Below are 23,133 nucleotides of genomic sequence, written 5' to 3' on the forward strand. Positions count from 1 at the left end.
TATACATATATATATCCTTCCTAGAATCCAAGCCATGAGTTTCTCTCTGTACACATAAATCTGTATTTTATTTTTCTTTAATAATGCTACAAACTATACAAGCCTTTCTTCTACATTTTTCTTTTTATTACTAAAATACGTAAGTGATAGTTATTCATATTGGTTTCATTTATCTTTGTACCTTTTCACCATTGCAGGATTGTAAAGATAGATCTTCATAAAGTGTCTTTCCTTCTCATGATAACCATAAAAAGGCCTGAAATATAAGAAAAAAGATATTTCAAATTATTTTCATCATTTAGAGATGAAATAAGGCAATGTATTGGCCCTAATTAGGCTCAGCAGGCTGAATTCAATCTTATTTATACTTATTATTATCTAAAAACCAAATAATTAAACCAAGACACTTCAATTAAAGTTATTAGTGTTAACATATGAAATACTGAAGCTTTTTAAAAATGTTAAAATACCACTTGACAAAAACTCAGACTAAAAGGAGCAATAAATCATTTATGCCTTAATCTCAATCATCACGACTTTTTAAGTGGCTCTTTTCTCTTACCAACATTTTTTCTGTCAAAAATTGAAGTTCTTCATCAAGAACACTTACATTATTTTCCTTATGAATCTGTTTATTATCCATTTTGCAACTTCACTAGGCAGAGACAATTTGAGTATTATACATGTACATACGTTTAAATATATAAAAAATGTATGTACAGACGCACAACACATTTTTCAGCAGTTGATATTAATAAACCTTTTAACACACACCCATAGCAAGTGTAACCTATTGAAAACTGTGTAGCTAGAAACTTAAGAGATTGAAAAAGACCATGGACTTTCTGAAGGACCCTAATTATGCTGTGGCTGGGTTTTTTTCTTAGGACACCATCTGGAATGAGGAAAGAGAGAAGCAAAAGACTACAAGACAAATAGAGAAATCCTTAATGCAAGATGAAATAAGGTGGGCTCTAGTTTTCAGGAACATCTGAAAGCCTATTATTACCTCTGATATATAGACCACCATTTTCAAAGATAACGTAATTATAAGCAATATATAAAAAGAGATTATACACACACACACACACATATGTGAATTTGTAGATGTAATAAAAGGCTTTGTATCTGCCTACAGTTGGTCTGTAAGTAAATGCTCAAGCCTGGGTGATAGAGTGAGACGTTATCTCAGAACAATAAATAAATAAAAATAAAAAATTTTTTAAAATGGCTACCTCTTCCAGTGAATAAACCCAATCACTCTTCATTTAAAAAATATTATCCCCTTTGACTGTCACTACATAGCCCTCTGAGTAGGGTATCATCTCTCACTGTAATGTCTGAAAAGAAGACATCAAATCAGGACTAATGTGGTAGCAAACTATTATCGGGGGCCTATTTAAATAACTTTTTCAGAAAAGTTGTTTCAAGCCATCTATCTGTATGATTGCTGGAAAGAAATTTCTGTTTAAAAATTTGAACTATTTACCAAGGTCTAAGAAGTCCATCATTTCAACCTTGCCTGTCACTCCAATCTTAAGTTATATCACTCTTTTTTTCCTCTGGCCATTCTAAACCTGTCAGATCTTCAACCTGGATCCCTTGTAGGTTACTATTCTCCCTCTGCCTGGAAAGCTCTGCCTTGAACTTTTGCATAGTTTGCTTTAGATCTCTGCTTCATTTACATCTTCAGAAAAGCCTTCTCTGACTAGCAATCGCTCTTATCCTTCACTTTTTTTCTTTTTTATAACACTTATACTTCCTGTCTAGTTTGCTACTGTTTGCCTCATTTTGTTGCCATGAAGGAAGGGGTGAAAGACATATTACATAAATGATCTCATTCTCTCTTACTGGCAAAAACCACCTCTATTTGTAGCCCTTCCTCTTGAGTGGTATTTTTCATATATATATAAATAAATAAATGTAGCTCTCTACATGGAGACATGGGTTATCATGTTATCTTTAGCTAGATAAATAAGATTTCAAAAAAAGAATTGAATCTGCATTTGTGTGGTCCATGTTATCTTTACTTTAGTTTTGTTAACAATCTTTAAGAGTGTTAAAAAAACAACAATCTTTTATAATTAGACTCTTATAATTTTAGAAAATGATTAAGTCTTAAGTTTTAAACCTCTAAAATCCTTTGTAAATCTAGAATTCTGTTTTCATATCTATTAATATTGCCCTAAAATATAGCATAGAAATTCTATACATTCAGTTTTCTGTCTCTTCTGAGCGAGAAAGACTGTGTAATTTTACCTGCAAGCCTTACCTCCTAGTATAGGCTTAAGTTGATTTGCCAACAAAATTCCTCATCAGGGAGATGCTTTGGGAGGAAAAAAGTAGAATAGAGGAGAGTTTGAAAGCAGATGTTTTAAAAAACATCTCATTTAGAATTAGTTTTTTAATATATCAATGGGGAAGAAAATAAGCATGGATGATGAAAAATCTCAACTAATTAATGATGATGAATTAAGAATATCTTTATAGGACATTATCTAGAATCAGGGTAGTGAGTGGCAAAGAATCTCAGAAATTAGCCTAAGATCCTGGTCTTATCTCTTAACCCAGCCAAGGGACATTGAAATGCTAGGAAGAACATGGTTAAACTTTGTAAGAGTTAATTCGGTAGCTAGATACAACCTTACCTACCTTCAAAAAGTAGTAAAATTGGAGTAAAGGAGTAAAGGAATCAGAGAAGACAGAATAGATGGTAAGAAAACACTTTTTTTAATTAGAAGAAAAAAGAGAATTGGCAACCCAAAATTAGATTAAATAGCTCATCATTTACCTTCATATATCCAGATTTTTCTCCAAAAATGCGGCAAAGCCATTAAAAAATATAAACCAAAAATTTAGAAAGATGGGTGACTATATCACTGGGCTGTCTGGAGATCCAACTTTGAAATCAGAATATGTTTGGGAAGTTCTTAGAAACTATGAAGAATTAAAAATCTACAAGATAAAGTTCACAATTATCTACCATAACTGTTGCTGTCACAGGATGCGTATGAACTTTCAACTTATTTATTCAACCAAATAGTTATTGAGCTGTACATACTATACAAGGTGCTAGGGATATAACAATAAACAAGACAAACTTGACCCTTTTTCTCATGCTAGTGGGAGAAAAAGGTAAAAATTAAGCAAATAAACAAAATTAAAGTAATTATAAACTATATTAAGTGCTAAAGAAAAAGAATGGGCTGAGAGATACAGTATAATAATAATACCCTATTTAAAATACCTTATATTAAGTGAGACATTCAAAGAAAACTCTGAAGAGGTCAATGACTTGAAGGATTGGAAAAGGTTTGAACAGTCAAGAAAAGGGAATTTCATGTTAAAAAATTTAGGTGGGAAAGAGGTTGGCATTATCAGGGCAACTTAAAGATCACTCTTGCTAGATAGAACATAGTAAGCAAAGTTACAGATGTAGGCTGGGGTCAAATCACATAAACTGTGGTTAAAATTTTAAATTAATTCTATGAACATTATGAAGCCAATCAAGGATTTTAAATGATTTTTAAATCATTTACGTACAAGAAGAGTATTTTTGCTGCTCTGGAGGAAGACAAGAACAGAAAAGAAAACAGGAATTCAATTAAAAGGGTATTATAGTGGTCCAAAGGAAAGCCTAGATTAAAGTAGAGGAAAGCAGACAAATTTAAGGTTTCCCATGGATTTCACACAAGACACTAAAAACACTCAAATGTTCCAGTGTGATCTCTAGATCTTTCCTGCTAGTCTGCTTCACCTGTACTTTCCATCCTATTAGAAGTACAGACTTGATTTTTTTTTTTTTTTTTTTTGAGACAGAGTTTCACTCTGCCTTGGGTAGAGTGCCACGGTGTCATAGCTCACAGCAACCTCAAACTCTTGGGCTTAAGAGATCCTCATTACTCAGCCTTTCAAGTAGCTGGGACTATAGGCACATGGGACAATGCCTGCCTATTTTTTAGAGATGGAGTCTTGCTCTTGTTCTCTGGCTGGTCTCAAACTTGGGAGCTCAAGCAATCCACTCGCCTCAGCCTCTCAGAGTGCTAGAGGATTTACAGATGTGAGCCACCACTCCTGGCCTCAGACTCAAAATTTTATACTCATCTTTTTTTCTCTGACAACTCTCGTCCAATCTGACAGCAAATCTTGTTGACTTGATCTTTAAAACCTGTAAGCTAAATACTTCACACTACTACTCCCCTGCTACTCTTCTAGTTCAAGCCACCCTATTTTCTTGCCCAGATTAATGAAACAGAGTCCAAAAGCTCTCCCTGCTTCTACCCTTGTCCCCCTCCAATGTATTCTTTTTTTCTTTTTAAGAGACAGAGTCTTGGGCGGCTCCTGTGGCTCAAAGGAGTAGGGTGCTGGCCCCTATATATGCCGGAGGTGGTGGGTTCAAACCCAGCCCTGGCCAAAAACTGCAAAAATAAATAAATAAATAAATAAACATATAAAAAAAAAAAAAAGAGACAGAGTCTTGCTCTGCCACACTGGCTTGTATGCAGGGGCATCATCTTGTCTCACTGTAACCTCAAAACCCCTGGGCTCAACCAATCCTCCTGCCTCAGCTTCCCAAATAGCTGAAAGGTGTGCTCATCTTTTTGTAGAAATCAGGCCTTTGCTCTTGCTTAGACTGGTCTTGAACTCCTGAACTTAAGCAATCCTCCCACCGTGCCGTCCCAGAGTGCTAGGATTGCACTGTGAGCTACTGTGCCTGGCCTCTGATCTACTAAGTCTTAATACAGTCAACTAAAGTAATCCTTTCAGTTTAAGTCAGACCTGTGCTGCTCAAAACCATATAATAGCTTAGAGTACAAGTCAAAGTCCTTAGAATAGCCTACTGCGATGATTTCTAAACTTTAGCATCCACCAGAATCATCAGACAGCCTTATTAAAACACATACTGCTGGGCTCCATCACCAGAGTTTCTGATTCAGCAAATGTGAGGTGGGATGTATTTCTATTACGTTCCCAGGTATATTAATCTAAGTCCTTCGAGAAGTGCCAAATGTGCAAGAAATTTATGAGGGGAAATACCTGTGAGAGAACATAGAGAGCCAGAAGAGGCTGGTGCAGTGACCAGATACCAGTCTGATCCTCAAGCAAAGGAGTTAGGACTGGAGGATTTGTGAAATGTCTTATACTGATGTGCAATTCCAACTAAAGTACAGCAACATCGTTGAGGGAGTTTTAAGAGTCTCTCAGGAACAGACCTGACTTAGTATCTTTGCCATGCTCAGTCACTGGGTGAGAGTAACCTATGGAAAGCAGTTTCAGCTATTTTGAAGAAATGGATTAGATTTCAGCATGTGGTAGCTGGGGCCATTAAATCATACTCACTGTATTTACAGATCTGAGAGGTACATTCTTATGGCTGTTAAACCGGGTAAAACTAATGTTGGTTTTACTGGACACCAAAGTACTGAAACCAGACTTAGAGAACCATGGGCCTTTATGATTTCTATCTTCTCATCTCTCTCTAACCTCATTTCATCCTACTCTCCTTTACTCCCTCCATTACAACTATCTGGCCACCAAGCTGTTCCTACTCCCTTACCTCTTCAGGCATTTGTTCAAATGTCATTTATGTTGCCATGGAGACCTTCTCTGATTACCCCCCAAACTACTGACCCTGCTTATCCTGCTCTACATCTTTTTTTCTATAGTGCTGATTATCATATAGAAAATAAGTAAATTTATTTTGTTATATGTGTGGGTTATTATCTGTTTCCCACTACTAGAATGAAAACTTCATGGGGGCAGGGATCTTTGTTTTGTTCAGCAATATATCATAAGTTCCTAGAACAACACTTAGCACAGAGAAGGCACTTAACAAATATTTGCTGAATGAATTATAAGAATTTCTACTGTTCTAGGAAGCAAAGAAATGAAAGAAGTGATAACAAAAATCACTGACTGTTTCTATTTTTCATTCAATAAAAATTTACTTTAGAAAGTTAACAGCAAGAAATTTACAGTTCCATTAAACTAGAAGTAAAAGAAATATGAACAGTGTATTTCAATCAGCAATGTTTTCCTCTAAATATAATAGCAATACAAACACAAATAAAAATTTTTAAAGATATTATCATATACTTACATTCCTGATACTAATGACACTTTGAACACATGCTGAGCAGTGGAAGATGGATTGCCTAAAGCCACATTAAGTGCTCTGTCGATACTGAATGCCATCTGAGAAAGATAGCTTTCTGGCTGGTGTCCATAACCATCATATGGCACATAGAGGTAAGGAAAGATGCCATGTAGATGAAGACATGTCTTCTGACCTACAATGTAACACATTACAAAGTTTAGTCTTTAGACACATTTTAACAATATAAAACTCAGTCATTTAAATGTTCTAATAGCAACACATCTTATCCAAGGTAAAAGTTGAAGAAAATTAACCCATAGTTAAAGTTACCTGTATTAACTACATTTTACAAGTGAATATTTGGAAGCATTTTATAAACATGAGCATTGTAATATGATTTAAACAGAATTGTAATGAAAGTATTTTTGACTATTTTACTCTCACAATCCCACTAGCTTTATGTACATCACCAAATCATCCTTTAATACTATGTACCACACTGTTAGGAAGTCAGTGGAAATTTAATAAAATGAATTGCCTTAGTTGGTCTTAATGTTTTCAAACAAGAGACTTCCTATGACAAAGGCATCTCTGGGCAAAAGAAGATAAAACCAGTTCCTTTCCATTGTGTGAAATCTTGCTACTGGGAGCAGGAGGAGGGTAAAAATGAAATTTTGCTACTGGGGAAGGGGGGAACCCAGACAAAGCTGAATCAAAACAAAACTCCTATAGACCAGTTGTAATGAACTTCTGAATATCTACCATTTTATATTTGGCTGAGTGGGATGAGGGAAGACACAATGAGGGAGGAAAAAATAAGCATGCAAACTCCTCAGGAAGTTTGTCAGTCAGGTACAGAAGGGGTAAATGGTGCTAACTTGTGAACAGACAATCCAGCTCAGCCATGATAAAGAAAGTAATGTTAAGTGAGAACCCACAAAAGTGCCACAGGAACAGCAATGTATTCATGACAAGGGTTAAGTAATAACAACAGCAACAAAAAGCAAATGCACCATTACTCTCTGGCAGAGGTGTAAGGAAGTGATTCCTATCTTCACCCACTGTGCTCCTCCTGCCAGTGCAATCCTCAGGCTTCTTCCCACCCTTTTCCCCTCCTCACTCTGCTTCAATGGGCCTTTTGGTAGGAAAATAACTATTAGTTTGATTACTATTCCCCGTTTATGATTTAGAATGATTTATATAAAATATATAGAGAATACGTCTACATTCAGTTCATATCTTGTGTTCGTGCTTTTGATAATGAATAACATTTTAGCTTGTCTTATTTTTAAGATACAGTTACAACAGATTTAACAAATAAATCTGGAACAGTTATTATATAAAGTAGAGCAAAACTGAAAAGATCAGCCACATAATGGAGTAAGATTTGTCTTCTCTGGACTGTAATACCAACTCTAACACTGTCACACTTTAGAAGAATTACAAACTATGTTGTTATACCAATTTGTTTCTATTTTTAGCAACAGTTATAGTACTTAATTTCAAGGGAATGAAAAAAATTATTTTTAGTTAAAAGTAAATTCTTTAGCTATTTCATTTCATTTCTAAATGCTATATGGTATTTCCCAAATAGTGCAGTTTTTAAATCCTTCAAATATAGAAAATTCAAAGTATATCAATGAGTCTTAAGAAAATGTATTATTAATCAATTTACTGATGGTTTACTTAAATGCTTTTTAAACAACTTATGAATAAAGGTTACAATCATTATTACCCTTCTGAACATAAACCACAATTTGATTAGGAGCAGTTACTGTGCTAAATTCCAGGGTAAATAAGGTAGGAAGACAGAGAAGTATTCTGTCTTAACTAGGCAAATAATTCAATACCAGTTGAATACAGAATTACGAGTGTAGTAACATTTTACAAGCAATACTGTAAGTTCTTAAAATATTAGTTTTATACACAGTATCTCCTTAATAATGGAATTTTGGGTAAGTTTTATAAGAAACAATTATAAAATCTGATTTCTACTAATACGGACAGAGTATTCACAAAGTATCTTAAAAGTAATTTTTTTTTGTTTTTTTCTTTTATATCCACTTTTCACATCTCCTGTCAAGTAGGGGCCAGATAAATTATCTTTGTATTTATAGGCTTCAGAATTATAATTTTGGGATATATGACTTTGCAAAAAGAAAGTAATGATTATTCACCAGGTACTAGGCTAAGTGCTAAAACTTAGAACAACTTTGCATGTATCACAGATTAATTTTCCTAGTCACATGGCTATTAGCAACTGAATCAGGTTTTGAAAACAGATAAATAGTGCTTAAATCAGTCCTCTTTCTACTTAATCATAGTGGTTCAATTTTTAAAAAACCATAAAGTTAAAGTTGTCTTCCTTGATCTTTAATTCCTCAGTTCTTACCTTGTACTGTGACTGCCTATTCACCTCTCTGACTCTCCCATCTGACAGCAAATTTCTTTGGGAGCTGATACTATGTTCAAATGAATATAATACCCCTAGCACTCAGCACAAAGCACACAGTATGTGTGTAATATTTATTAAATGAAAAAAAGAACCCTCATCAAAATAGAATAATTGCTTAAGGGAAAAAGAATGGTTTGAAAGCCTCTGAATATCCAAAGAAATAAATCCACGAAAACAGAGGGACTCTGACACAACTAATGGAATTTCCATCAGAGTTACAGAAGGACATGGGTGTATAGGGTTGAGTTTATTGCACTTTCCTACTATGAATGACCTAACATCCCATTCAAACGTGTAGTCGCTATATCAACACAGACGTACGTATCTCTCGGGTTCTCCTGCAGCTAGGGATGGCTCAATGACTTTATTCACCATCCTTCCTCAAGAACAACCTCCTTTATTCACCATCCTTCCTCAAGAACAATCACAACACAAAGAATTCTTTTTTTTTAAACAGAGCCTCAAGCTGTCGCCCTGAGTAGAGTGCCATGGCATCACAGCTCACAGCAACCTCCAACTCCTGGGCTCAAGTGATTCTCTTGCCTCAGCCTCCTGAGTAGCTGGGACCACAAGCGCCCGCCACAGCGCCCGGCTATTTTTTGGTTGCAGTTGTCATTGTTGTTTGGCAGGCCCAGGCTGGATTTGAACCCGTCAGCTCTGGTATATGTGGCTGGTGCCTAAGCCTCTTGAGCTATAGGTGTCGAGCCAACACAAAGAATTCTTGACATGGCACTAATACTACACGTACACTACCTATATGTATCACAGAGAATAAAATAGTAAGAAGCAATATAAGCAACCCAGAAGTTAAATAGTTAAATAAATGTATAAAATAATGAGTAAGAGTCAATTTCTTTTGACAATAGTATGTCATTTATTACTGTAAAATTTGTAGTTCCATAATAGCATTGCTTTATCTCGAAAAGATACAAACCTTTTCTATTTATTTCCTTCCACCAGCTCTACCCAACATAGCTGTAAAGTTCATAGAGATAAACTCATCTACTCCAATTCCCATGGGTTAAGATTAGCTTCACCCTAAAATTAGTGGCTTTAGCATTAAAATTAGTAGCTTCTCTCTCATAAAAGAATTACAGAGGTAGGTAGCTGGTACTAGAGACTCAGCTTTTATTGAACATCTGGTTAATAAAAACTTGTGACCTTAGTGTACAGAGGTTTTCTCTACTATACTCCAAGGAGTTCCACATAAAATACTTTTAAGAATATTTTTATAGGGCGGTGCCTGTGGCTCAGTGAGTAGGGCGCCGGCCCCATATGCCGAGGCTGGTGGGTTCAAACCCAGCCCCGGCCAAACTGCAACAACAAAGAAATAGCCGGGCATTGTGGCGGGCGCCTGTAGTCCCAGCTGCTCGGGAGGCTGAGGCAAGAGAATCGCTTAAGCCCAGGAGTTGGAGGTTGCTGTGAGCTGTGTGACGCCACGGCACTCTACCAAGGGCCATAAAGTGAGACTCTGTCTCTACCAAAAAAAAAAAGAATATTTTTATAAAATGAGTGAAAGTTATGGTATTTTGAAACCTAGTAAATGATTTTGGATTCTTGAAGGACTTAGGATATTGGCTATTACTAGGTAACATGTGGATCTAAGAAAAAAAGAATCCCTATTCTCCCTTCCACACACAGATCCTTTATTAAGGTACAACTGACAAAATAAAAACTGTATGTTTATGGTATACAACATGATACTTTGATATATGTATACAGGGTGAAATGACTAAATCAAACTAATAAATATATCGACTTTGCATACTTATTATTTTGTAGTAAGAACATTTAAGGCCTAATCTTTTTATTAATCCTAACTGAAACTTTGTATCTTTTAACTAATATCTTCCCCTCTCCCTCCACTGAATCTCCCATTTTATTATGTCAAACTGAAGTTAGTCAACAAGTCCAGTAAGAATGAAGATTGTCTTTGGGAGAATAAGCCTATGTATACAAGTTTAAAAAATTTAAGACTTTGAATTTTCCAATTTGATGCTTACAAGCAATTTCACTGTTTCCCCACCTACAGTTTCTTAAATATATGCATTATGTCTTCTTACTTGTCCTATCTGCAATCCTAGAAGAGAGCCTGGAATACAGTGGCTGTTTGCTATATGTTGGATAAGCATGTGTGGTATAATAAACTTATATTTTTGGTTTTTATTCCTAGTTTCTGGCACAGAAGTTCTAAAACCCTTGGAATTTCCTAAGAGTTTGAGTTTCACTCAATTTCTTTTTTTTTGTAGAGACAGAGTCTCACTGTACCACCCTTCGGTAGAGTGCCGTGGCATCACACGGCTCACAGCAACCTCTAACTCTTGGGCTTACGCGATTCTCTTGCCTCAGCCTCCCAAGCAGCTGGGACTACAGGCACCCGCCACAACGCCCGGCTATTTTTTTGTTGCAGTTTGGCCGGGGCTGGGTTTGAACCCGCCACCCTCAGCATATGGGGCCGGCGCCCTACTCACTGAGCCACAGGTGCCGCCCTTCACTCAATTTCTTAAGAAGAGTATCGTATGTTTTTCTTAATCCCTTTTAACCATATTTGACTTTATACTAATAATGTTACTCTTTATTTTTGAGATGGGGTCTTATTATAGTACCCAAGTTTGTCTTGAACTGCTATTCTCAAGCGATCCTCCTGCCTCAGCCTCCCAAGTAGCTGGAATACAGGCACAGGTCACCATATCTGGCTTAATGATGACTTGGTGGGGTCCTTAGCTAGCTTCCATATGGGGCTTGGTTGTCATAGGAACCAAACATGTGTTTGGTGGGTTGGAATTTTCAATTCAATTGCTCTGCCTAAGGTGAGGGAAGAGGAGCTGAAGATTTAGCTCAACCACCAATGGCCAATGATTTAATTAACCAGGGCTTTGTAGTGAAACTCTGATAAGAACTCCTAAACGAGGTTTTAGGAAGCTTCTCAGTGAACATACCAATGTATTGGAAGGATGGCACACCCAGACTCCATGGAACAGAGGTTAGCTCAGGAGCTTACTCATGCACCACTTCACAGGATGTTCACTTGAATTCTTTGTAGTAAACTGTAAGTACAGTACCTTCCTGAGTTTTATGATCATTCTAGCAACTTATTACACATGAATGGGATGGTGGTTGAACAAACTCCCAAATTTACAGTTGGCCAGGCTGAAGGGCAGGTAGCTTGGACACTCCATTTGTGGTTGGTATCTGAAGTGAGAGTAATATTGCCAAACTGAGCCTTTACCCTATGGAGTATGTATTCATAGTAGTGTCAGAATTGAACTGAATTGTAGAACACCCACAGCTGATACCAGAGAACTGGGAATTTGTTGGAAAATTGATACAAGAGAATATCTTTTTCCCATTGGGTGCTTCCTAAAAAAAGGCTTTCAATTGACTCTAGTAAAAAATATGACATCTTTTATCTTTTCTCAGTATAAACAATTTTTTCAAATACTAATCATGAAAATATACTGTCCTTACACCTTTTCCTTTTTGTAAGGTAACTAGAAGGGAATGAATTAAAAACCATCTTTCCAAAGGGGAAAAGGAGGGGAGGGGAGGGAGAGAATTGGTGGGACCACACCTACAGTGCATCTTACAAGGGCACATGTGAAACTTACTAAATGTAGAATATAAATGTTTTAACACAGTAACTAAGAAAAAGCCAGAAAGGCTATGTTAACCAGTGTGATGAAAATATTTCCAATTGTATATAAAACCAGCGCATGGTACCCATGATTCCATTAATGTACAAGCTATGATTTAATTAAAAAAAGCCATCTTTCCATAATGAATAACAGTAACACAGAAAACATTAATTTTACGATGAATATGATTCTCTTATGATTAATGTGTCAAGAGTCTGATGAAATGATGTATTTAAAGTTCACATGTAATTTAACTTGCAATTGTTATAGAAAGTAAATCAGCAATTCCTTTAATTTTCAATGACTATGAAACTCAGTATGGGCACTGCTCAAAGGCTCATGTCATAATATACAGTGATCTTTTCCTAAAAAGCCTAGTCTTGAAAAATTAAAGTGTCAACAGTAGTTTCAAGCTTGAATTGCTATGAAATTCTGAACCTTTCAGCTTAAATGTCTTATAAATAACTAGTGTTTATTAACCATAACTATTATTAACCAAAACTAAAATTCTGGTTTACAAAACAATATTTTTTAGTTTCATATATTTTAGCCAGATTGGTTAGGGACATATTACTTTTTAATGACATTTAATTGACTAGTAAATAAGGTCTCAAAGTAAAATCAATATTCTGATTATGATTTGAAAATTTACCTCAGAAAATTTGAAGCAATGATATTAATAGTTAATCAAGATAAACTTACTGTCTAGTCAAATTTGTACATAAATGCCTTAATTTTCTCTTAAAAAAAGACAAAATATTAAGGACAATTAATATTTTATGCAAGTCTAGCACATTATTCAACCATACTTCGTGGTAGGTGAATACTAAAGGATCTTAAACTTTTACTTATCTACAAGTGAAAAAACAACCTACATAATGGATGAAAATATGTGCAAATCTTATATCTGATTTATATCTGATAAGAGACTTGTATCTAGAATACACAAGTCTTACAATACACAAATAAAAAGACAATCCAATTTAAAAATGAATGAAGACTTTCAGTTCCATAATGGCAACATAGATGCAAACTAGCTTCCCACCTCCTGAAAGAAAACCCAAAACATGGGCGGAGCCTGTGGCTCAGTGAGTAGGGCGCCGGCCCCATATGCTGAGGGTGGCAGGTTCAAACCCAGCCCCGGCCAAACTGCAACAACAACAAAAAAATAGCCGGGTGTTGTGGCGGGCCCCTGTAGTCCCAGCTGCTCGGGAGGCTGAGGCAAGAGAATCGCGTAAGCCCAAGAGTTAGAGGTTGCTGTGAGCCGTGTGACGCCACGGCACTCTACCTGAGGGCGGTACAGTGAGACTCTGTCTCTACAAAAAAAAAAAAAAGAAAACCCAAAACAAATACACAGCACCAAGATTATCACCAACACTATTACAGAACTCAAATATCAGAAGGAGACAGTTCCCAGGAACACAGACAAGTGAAAAAATTCCAAGCAGATGATAAGAGAATCAGACTTTCATATTTATAATGCTCCTCCCCCAAATCTGTCCACCACCAGTGCTCAGAAAACTGACCCCCAATTCACAGTTTCTACACTGGAAAAAATGAGGTTGAGGTGGCCAACCAACTTCCCTACCACTTTGGGTTCCCTGGTAAGAGACTTGTCCCTATGCATTCAGAGTGCCAAAAGGGAGGAATATCCCTGAAGACAGCCCTGAAAAATCTTCTCTGAAACTTGGCCAAAAGAAACACCAAATTGGAGTGACTGTTCAGCAGCATCATGCCATAGGAGCTTCCTTCAACATGTCCCCTGGGTAAGAACCTCTAAGTAACCAGACTTCCCACACTACCAGGATTATTCCCTTTGGGACCACTCCTATTCAAAAGGGGTGGCGCTATCTTTTTTTTTTTTTTAATTAATTTATTTTTATTGTTAAATCATAGCTGTGTACATTAGTGCAATCAAGGGGTACAATGTGCGGGTTTCATATACAATCTGAAATATATTCTCATCAAACTGTTCAACGTAGCCATCATGGCAGGGGTGGCGCTATCTTTACTAGAACCAAGAAAACCTGGGTTTAAGGGGCTTTCTAGTGCCATCAAAGAAGTAGTGACCTAGTAGATTAAAAAAAGAAAATTAGCTGGTAAATGTCAAAGAATCTGTAAGCAAACATACGCAATAAAAACCACAGCAAGCCAGATAGAGAAGACTGGAATAAATAATGAGTCTTTCAGTGCAAAATAGATGTATATCTACAACCACCACCACCACCATACAAAAAAAATCTCAGAAAACCATCACCTCCTTAAATGGGTAAAGCAAGGAACTGGTGACTGACTAATGATACAATGGTATGTAAACTCTCTGGCCAAGAATTCAAAATAACGCTTTTAGGAAAATCAGTGAGTGAGCCACAAGACAACACAGAAAAGCAATTTAGAAATCTGTTAGAGAAGTTTAACAAAAAGATCAGGGGAAAGAAAACCCAAATCTTGGAACCGAGAAATAATATTTGCTGAACTGAAAAATTCATTAGAGGCTCTCAACAGTAGAATAGATCAAAAAGAAGAATGAATCAGTGAGGTCCAAGATAGGCTATTTTAAAAAACAAAATCAGGGCTAAATCCAGTAGCTCATGCCTGTAATCCTAGCACTCTGCAAGGTCAAGGCAGGAGAATTACTTAAACTCAGTTTAAGTTTGGAACCAGCTTGAATAAGAGTGAGACCCCATCTCTACCAAAAATAGAAAAAAAATTAGTCATGCATTGTGGCATGTACCTATAGTCCCAGCTACTTGGAAAGCTGAGGCAGAAGGAGTGCCTGAAACTAGAAATGTGAAGTTGCTGTAAGCTAGGCAGAAGCCATGGCATTCTAGTCTGGGCAAAAGAATGAGATTCTGCCTCAAAGAAAAAAAAAAAGAAGACTGCATACAAAATATAGAAAATTATTGCCCCAAAAGACCAAATATAAGACTTATATTTGGAAGTGTTTGAGAGTGAGGTGAGCAAGACCAAAGGATAGAAAGCTTCTGCAAAGAAATAACAGAAATCTTTCTAAAACTTGAGAAAGAGATAAATACCTAGGCAGTAAGATCAGAGAACACTAAACTGATTATCCCAAATAAGACTAGCCCAAGGCATCTACTAATCAAACTCTCAAGGTCGAAGACAAAAAGAGAATCCTGTAAGCAGCAAGAGAAAAGAAGAAAATAACAAAGGAGCTCCAGTTTGTGCCAAACTCTGCCTTCTAAGATACTGACTGAATCCAGCAAAGCTATCCTTCAAATATAAAGAAGAGAGAGTCTTTCCCAGATGAAGGCTGAGAGAACTCACTACCACCAAATCTGTCATACAAAAAATGCTAAAGGGAGTTCTTACACCTGGAAGGAAAAAAACACGAATGTGCAAAAAGAAAACTTATGACAGTATAAAATCCACTTATAAAATTAAGTACAGAGACAAAAATACTCCAATAATGTAATGGTGGTATTCAATCCACTCATAATTCTAATATGAAGCCCAAAAGACAAACCTATCAAAGACAATAATACAGCAACCTATTAAGAGATAGGCAGTATAAAAATACATAAATTGAGATAACATAAAGTCAAAATGTGGGCGGGATGAAGTTAAAGGGCACAGTTTTTCTTTGTTTCTATTCTTTGTGATCTGAAATAGCTGTCATTGTCTTAAAATAACTTGTTATAGCTATAAGATGTTTTATATAAGCTTCATGGCAACTAAATACAAAAACCTATAATAGATTCACTCAATATGAAAAGCAATGAATTAAAAAATAATATTAAGAAAATCATTTAGCCACTAAAGAAGACAGTAAAAAAGGAAGACTGGAGTTACAAAACAATAAAGTATAAAATGGCAGTAGTTAAGTCCTTACTTATCAATAACAACACTGAATACAAACAGACTAAATTCTCCAATTAAAAGAAATAAAGCAGCTGAATAGATAAAGAAACAAGACCCCAAACCATACTTCACCTATAAAGACACACATAGAATGAAAGTAAAGGTGTGGAAGAGAAATTCCACACAACTGCGAACAAACAAAACTAGAAGTACCTACAATTTTAGCACATGAAACAGTCTACAAATTGAAGACTACAAAGAGACAAAGGTCATTATATATGCACATAATGAAAAAGGAGTCAATTCAGGAAGAGTATATAACAATTATAAATATGCATACACTCAACACTGTAGTTTCTAAGTATATAAAGCAAATATTAATGCATCTAAAAGGAGAGACTGCAATACAGTACTAGTAAGAATGGGCAGAACATCCCAGAAAATCAGAGACAGAAAATCAGCAAAGAAACAGTAGAGTTAAATTACAGACTAGATCTAATAAGCCTAACTTTCACAGAACATTTCACCCAACTGCTCCAGCACACTTATTCTTTTTATCAGCACATAAAACATTCTCCAGAATAGACCATATTTTAGGAAACAAAATAAATCTGAACAAATTCAATAAAGTAGAAATTATTTGTTCTGACTACAATGGAATAAAACTAGAAATCAAATAGTGTAATAGTATACTGCTTCACGGGTACCTTAACAACAGTATTCCAAATTCCTCCTTCCTATCCCTTCTAACACTGCAGTCATAAATTTCAATTATCCATAAGGTATAATCGCGGAATGTGTTATTACTATTATTTTGAAAAGGTTTATTTTGGCTGGGGCCAGGTTTGAAACTGCCACTTCCAGTATATGGGGCCGGCACCCTACTCCTTTAAGCCACAGGTGTCGCCCTAAAAAGGTTTTATTATAATTTATTTGTTCTCTAATGCTCTTCCTTTTTTTATATAGATCTGAGTTTCCTTTCTTTTGGAGAACTTCTTTTAACATTTTTTGCAAGGCAAAAGTAACATTTCTAACTGGCAACAGATAGCCTCAATTTTTATTTGTCTGAGAAAGTTTATTTCTCCTTCACTTTTGAAGAATAATTTCACTGTACACAGAATGCTAGGTTAGCAGTCTCTTTTCTTTTATAAACATTTCATTCCCTTGTCTTCTTACTTGCATGGTTTGTTAAGGGAAGGCTAATTTAAGTCTTATCCATCCTTCTTCCTGTATAGGTCAGGTGGGTATTTTTCTCCATTTTAAGATTTTTTTGTCTTTGGTTTCCTGTAGGTTGAATATTATATGCCTAGCTGTATTTTTTTTTTTTAATCCTTTTTAGTATTCTGTAAGGGTCTAGGATCTGCTGTTAGGTCTGTCACCAATTTTGGCAAATTCATAGCAATTATTACTTCAAATATTTCCTTTGCTCTTCTCCTTCTGATGAGTCCAAAACTATTCTTCATTTCTGCTACAAGTTTTTTTTTTTTTAGTGTTTACTTTTGATTCTTAGAATTTCAATCCCTATGCCTACATTATCCATCTAGTTTTTCTTTTTCTTTTTTTTTTTTTGAGACAGTCTCAGTCACCCTGGGGTTGAGTGCCATGGCATTATAGCTCAACAGCAACCTCAGTGATCCTCTTGGGCTCAAGCGAGCCTCTTGCCTCAGCCTCCCAAGTAGCTGGGACTACAGGTGCCCACCGCAATGCCCAGTTATTTTAGAGACAGGGTCTCGCTCTTGCTCAGGCTGCTCTCAAACTCCTGAGCTCAAGAAATCCACCCTTCTCGGCCTCCTAGAATGCTAGGATTACAGGCCTGAGCCACTTTGCCAGCCTTACTCATATGGTTCTTATTTATATGTTGTCTCCTTCCTCCATTATAGCCCTTACCATATTACTCATGGTTATTTTAAATTCCTGATCTAACAATTCTAAAATCTCTGCCTTATCTAGCTAGGAATTAAGACTTTTATTGTTTGCTGTAGCTACAGGTGTCAGAGGCTAAGATTTCTTTTAACAACCTTGTTTTTGTCTCTTTTCAATTTGAGGTTTCCCCAGAAACGCTTTAAATACAGTGAGTATAAGCTGTGTGATACTTTCAGCTATAATCAATCTTATTATACAGGAGCCTGTTGATACGTGAAAGGAGAAGAGCCGACTGATGTGGGGAGAATATACTATGTTCTACAGTCCTATAATTATGTTTCAGTCTTTAAGTGGGCCAGTGCCCATGGGCTATGACTTTCACAAGTGCTTTTCAGCTTTCTTCATCCCCTAGACAAAACAGGGACGCTAGATGGGGCTGGAGTTAGATATTTCCCTTTCTCCAAACTGGTTAGGCTCTGGTAGCCTTCCCCGTGAACAGGTGGAGAACAGAATGCTCTGGCACAATTCATAATGATTATTACTCACACCCCTCTGGTGGAGGCTTGAAGAAATTTTTTTCCCTCAAGTCTTCATTGTAAGAATTTGCTGGCTCGGCACCCCATAGCACAGTGGTTACAGTGCTGGCCAAGTACACCAAGGCTGAAGGGTTTGAACCTGGCCCAGGCCAGCTAAACAATGACAACAGCAACAACAAAATAGCCAGGCGGTGTGGCGGGCACCTATAGTCCCAGCTGCTTGGGAGGCTGAGGCAAGAGAATCGCTTAAGCCCAAGAGTCTAAGGTTGCTGTAAGCTGTGACACCACCGCACTCTACCGAGGGCAACACAGTGAGACTGTCTCAAAAAAAGAATTTGCTATGGCTCCTTGCAGGAAAAATAAAAATCACAAAAAAGAGGGAATCCCCCTAAGACCGGGCTCCTAGGAGTTTTTAATTGCCAAACTAATTCACACTCAACTTGCAATTGATCCGTTTAAGTTTTCCTACCAGCTCTTGGCTCCACTGGCTTCTCCTGGTAAGCTGTGATTCTCTGTATTTGCCTTTTTTTCTCATTTGGGGCAAACTGGTTTACCCCAACCTCAATTTCCTGATAGAAATAAGAGGAGTTGTTGATTTGCAATATGTTCAGCTTTTCTCTTGTTCTGAGGATAAGAATTACAACTTCTAATTCTTTTTTTTTTTGCAGTTTTTGGCTGGGGCTGGGCTTGAAACTGCCACCTCCGGAATATGGGGCCAGTGCCCTACTCCTTTGAGCCACAGGCGCTGCCCACAACTTCTAATTCTTTACACGTGTGAGCCAAAATGGGAATTCCTCTGTCCTTTTGGTATGTTCTATCATTCTTCAAGTATTTATTTTCTGGAACAGTAAGATGTTCCAGGCTCATCTTGTACTTTCTCTGCCTCATGGAATAATCAATTTCTGAAGGGAGACTTGGTTCCTTTTAGTGAAGATATGTTAAAACACTAAGTGTACTCATTGCTATAGGATGTCATTACTTCTGTGACCCCTAGGCACACAGAACTAGAAAATTTACATATTTATATAAACACACACATACCCCTATATTTATTTCTGTATCCAAACTTCCCTATACATACGAAAAACTCTTGAGTTCATACTGATACCTCCAATTCCAACCAACACCACAAAGACAATCTGGTCATCTCCATTTCCAATTTCTCTTTTGTTTCACAGTGACAAATATGGCACCCATAGTCCTAGATGTATGTACTCATTTGCACACACCTAGAATAAACCAAAAGTGGTTTCAGAATTACTAATCCCTATCACTGAGAAATGCATATCTACTAACTAGAATTCAATAGTTGTTTTTCTTAAGGGACAAACAATACCTTGATTAATTTTGACAAATGTGTTTATCTTTTTCAAGTTATAGATGATTTCCATCACCCAAAAAATTCCCTTGTGTAAGTGCAATCACTGGATTATATGTTTAAATTTATGAAAAACATTCATTCTGACTTTCCAACTGGTTGTTCCAATTTATACTCCCATCATCAATGCATTAAAGCTCCAGTTGCCCCATCACATTCATGCCAATCTTTAGGATTATCAGCCTTTTTTTTTTTTTTTTTGAGACAAGAGTCTCACTACGCTGCCCTTGGTAGAGTGCGGTAGTGTCACAGCTCACAACAACCTCAAACTCTTGGGCTTAAGTGATTCTCTTGCCTTGCCTCAACCTCGAGCTGGGATTACACGTACCCACCACAATGCCCAGCTAATTTTTGGTTGTAGTTGTCGTTGTTGTTTGGAGGCCCAGGCTGGATTTAAACTTGCCAGCTCCACTGTACGTGGCTGGTGCCGTAGCCACCGACCCACAGGTGCCAAGCCTGTCAGCTTTTTTGATTGCAGCCATTTTAGTGGCTGTGTTGGGCTATCTCACTGTGATTTTAACTTGCATTTCCCTTATCACCAAACTATGCTGAGCACTTTTTCATTTGCATATTGGCTATTCATGTATCTTCCTTGGTGAAGGAAGTCTTTTGATGATTGGCTTTTTTTTTAATTGGGTTGTCTTTTTATTATTTAATTGTAGTGTTATGTAGACACAGTCTTTCGTTAGATATGTGTTTTAGGAATATTATCTCCCAAATTCTGAATTACCTATTCATTTTCCTAATATTTTTGATGAGCAGAAGTTCATAATTTTGATGTCATTTTAATTTTTTCATATTTGTATTTTATTAAATCATAGCTGTGTACATTAATGCAATTATGGGGTACAATGTGCTGGTTTTATATACAATTTGAAATACTTTCATCAAACTGGTTAATTTTTTCCGATCTTAAGAAATCATTGCCTCTATCTTGCCTCTCACCCCCACATGAAGATACTCTCTTTGTTTTCTTCTAGAAGCTTTGTCGTTTAAGCTTTTACATTTTAGGTCTATGATAGAGAGCTAAGTTTTGTGACTGGGATGAGTTGTTTTTTGAAAAATATCTTTATACCTATGTAAATAGTTAGCTGTTTCAAAACTGTTTTAAAGACTTTCCTTCCCCTTAATGAACGGCTTTGGTTTCTTTCTATAAAAAGAATCAATTGGGCAGCGCCTGTGGCTCAGTCGGTAAGGCGCCAGCCCCATATACCGAGGGTGGCGGGTTCAAACCCGGCCCGGCCAAACTGCAACCAAAAAATAGCCGGGCGTTGTGGCGGGCGCCTGTAATCCCAGCTACTCGGGAGGCTGAGGCAAGAGAATCGCTTAAGCCCAGGAGTTGGAGGTTGCTGTGAGCTGTGTGAGGCCACGGCACTCTACCGAGGGCCATAAAGTGAGACTCTGTCTCTACAAAAAAAAAAAAAAAAAGAATCAATTGGTCATTTAACTGAAAATATAGCTCTAGACATTTATCTATCTGTCAATGTTTACATTAAATACACAGGATCTTGATTTGTTGCTTAACAGTAAGTCTTAAAACCAGGCAGTTCAAGTACTACTTTGCTATTTCCTTTCAAAACTATTTTCACTGTTTTTGGTCCTTTGCTTTTCCACACAAATGTCAAAATCAGTTTGTTAAATGCTATAAAAACACTTTGTGGTATCTTTATTGAAAGCATATTGAATCTACAATTAATTTAAGAAGAACTGGCATATGAACAATATTGATACTTCTACACCACAAGTAAAGTATTAATCTTTCTTCGTTTATGTAGGTCGTCTTTAATTTCTTTCAGCAGTGTAATATAGTTTTTCAGTGTACACATATTGCACATAGTCTGTTAAATTTATCCCTAAGTCTTTTACCCTTTTTCATGTTACTATAAATGGTATTTTTAAAATGTCATTTCCTAGTTATTTGTTGCTATTATATAACAATAAAACTGATTTTTGAATATTTTATCTTGTAGCCTTGCTAAATTCATTTATTGTATTTGGTAGGGTCTTGTTTGGTTTTTCTGTTTTTAAGATTTCTTAGGGTTTTCTATGTAGGTAATTAACCTTGTCTGCAAATGAAATGTTTCTACTTGTTTTTCCAATCTGAATGCTTATTTTTGTTGTCTTATTAACACTGCCTGGCACCTCTAGTACAATGCTGAAGAAAGGTGGTAGCAGTGGAAGCTTATCAGATTATCAGTTGATTTTTCCAATGAGCAACCTTGGATTTCCTTGCTTTATCTCTATTGCGTGTCCATTTTCTACATCATTACTTCTGTTTTTCTTCACCTTTGGATTTAATTTATTCTTCTTTTTCTACTTCCTTCCATTATTGAAATTCTTTCTTCTCCATGTCTACTTTATTACTGAAGTTCTCTACTGGGTTTCAAAGTTTCTTGAATGTCTCTTTCAATTCCTTAAGCTCTGCTATACCTTTCCTCATTATGTCCAGATCCTTGGTGACTTTGTCTTTAAACTCACTAATTTCTTGAGACAACTTCTGGACTATTTTTTTGTATTCTATTTCCACCTTATCCTCAATTCCATTCACCTTACTTGCCATCCATATTCTGAACTCTATTTTGGACATTGCAGCAATTTCTCTATGGATGCTATTTTCTACTGTTACCTCCCTTGTCTTTTGGGGGAGTTGATCTGCTTTTATTTTTCATGTTGTCAGAATTCTTCTGCTGGCTCCTCCCTGTGAGTACTTTCAGCTTTTTAATATAAAATATTAATTATACTTTTTCAGTTGCAATGTTAGGTTGTTTCTGAATAGGTACTGAGAGATAATGTAATTGTGGACCCTTAGGGAACACTGCACAGATCTATTTTTTTTTTTTTTTTTGGCAACGAAAACTGGTGGAGTGAGACCAGATCTGGAGGCCCCAGGAAGGAGCTAACAATCTCTTAGCCAATGAACTGAAGCTTCTGTTTGTCCCCCTTCTCCCACAGCCTCTTGAAGCTCCCTTTCAGGTCTGCAGTGAGTGTCTCTGCAGGCCAGACTTGCTTAGATAGGGCAACCTGATTGTCTTGGTGTCAGCCTGTCCCCCACCAAGTTTAAAGGAGGTGCAGTATTTTGCTGGACTTTCTGCTATATAGAGATTGGAACAGCTGTGGCCCAGCCCCCACCAGTGACAGCTGGAGGAGAGGAATTTGTGGATAGACTCACTGTTTCCACCCCTTATGGTGCTACCCCTCGCACCCCCATGCAAATTATGGCAAATCTGCAGCCCTAGCCAGTGGCAGCTGAAGAATAAGAATCAGAGGACAGTGTTGACTAACAGTTCCAACTAAACTTGCTCTAGCAGTGTAACAAGTTCAGAGGAGGCAAGGTCCTTCCCTTCCTC

The 23,133-nt window shown here is 36.7% G+C and overlaps 1 protein-coding gene across 1 annotated transcript in view; it reads right to left on the reverse strand.

Annotated features, from left to right (window-relative positions):
- Nucleotides 1-23,133, reverse strand: part of REV3L (REV3 like, DNA directed polymerase zeta catalytic subunit) — a 203,923-nt gene that overhangs the window by 133,280 nt on the left and 47,510 nt on the right. Inside the window, exons 2-3 of the mRNA XM_053590624.1 lie at nt 6,101-6,290; nt 182-256 (exon numbers count right to left, since the gene is read on the reverse strand). Coding sequence (XP_053446599.1) covers nt 182-256; nt 6,101-6,290 — 265 coding nt within the window. The remainder of the gene's footprint in view (nt 1-181; nt 257-6,100; nt 6,291-23,133) is intronic.

Source organism: Nycticebus coucang, chromosome 5, assembly GCF_027406575.1.
Source record: "Nycticebus coucang isolate mNycCou1 chromosome 5, mNycCou1.pri, whole genome shotgun sequence".
NCBI lineage: Eukaryota > Metazoa > Chordata > Mammalia > Primates > Lorisidae > Nycticebus > Nycticebus coucang.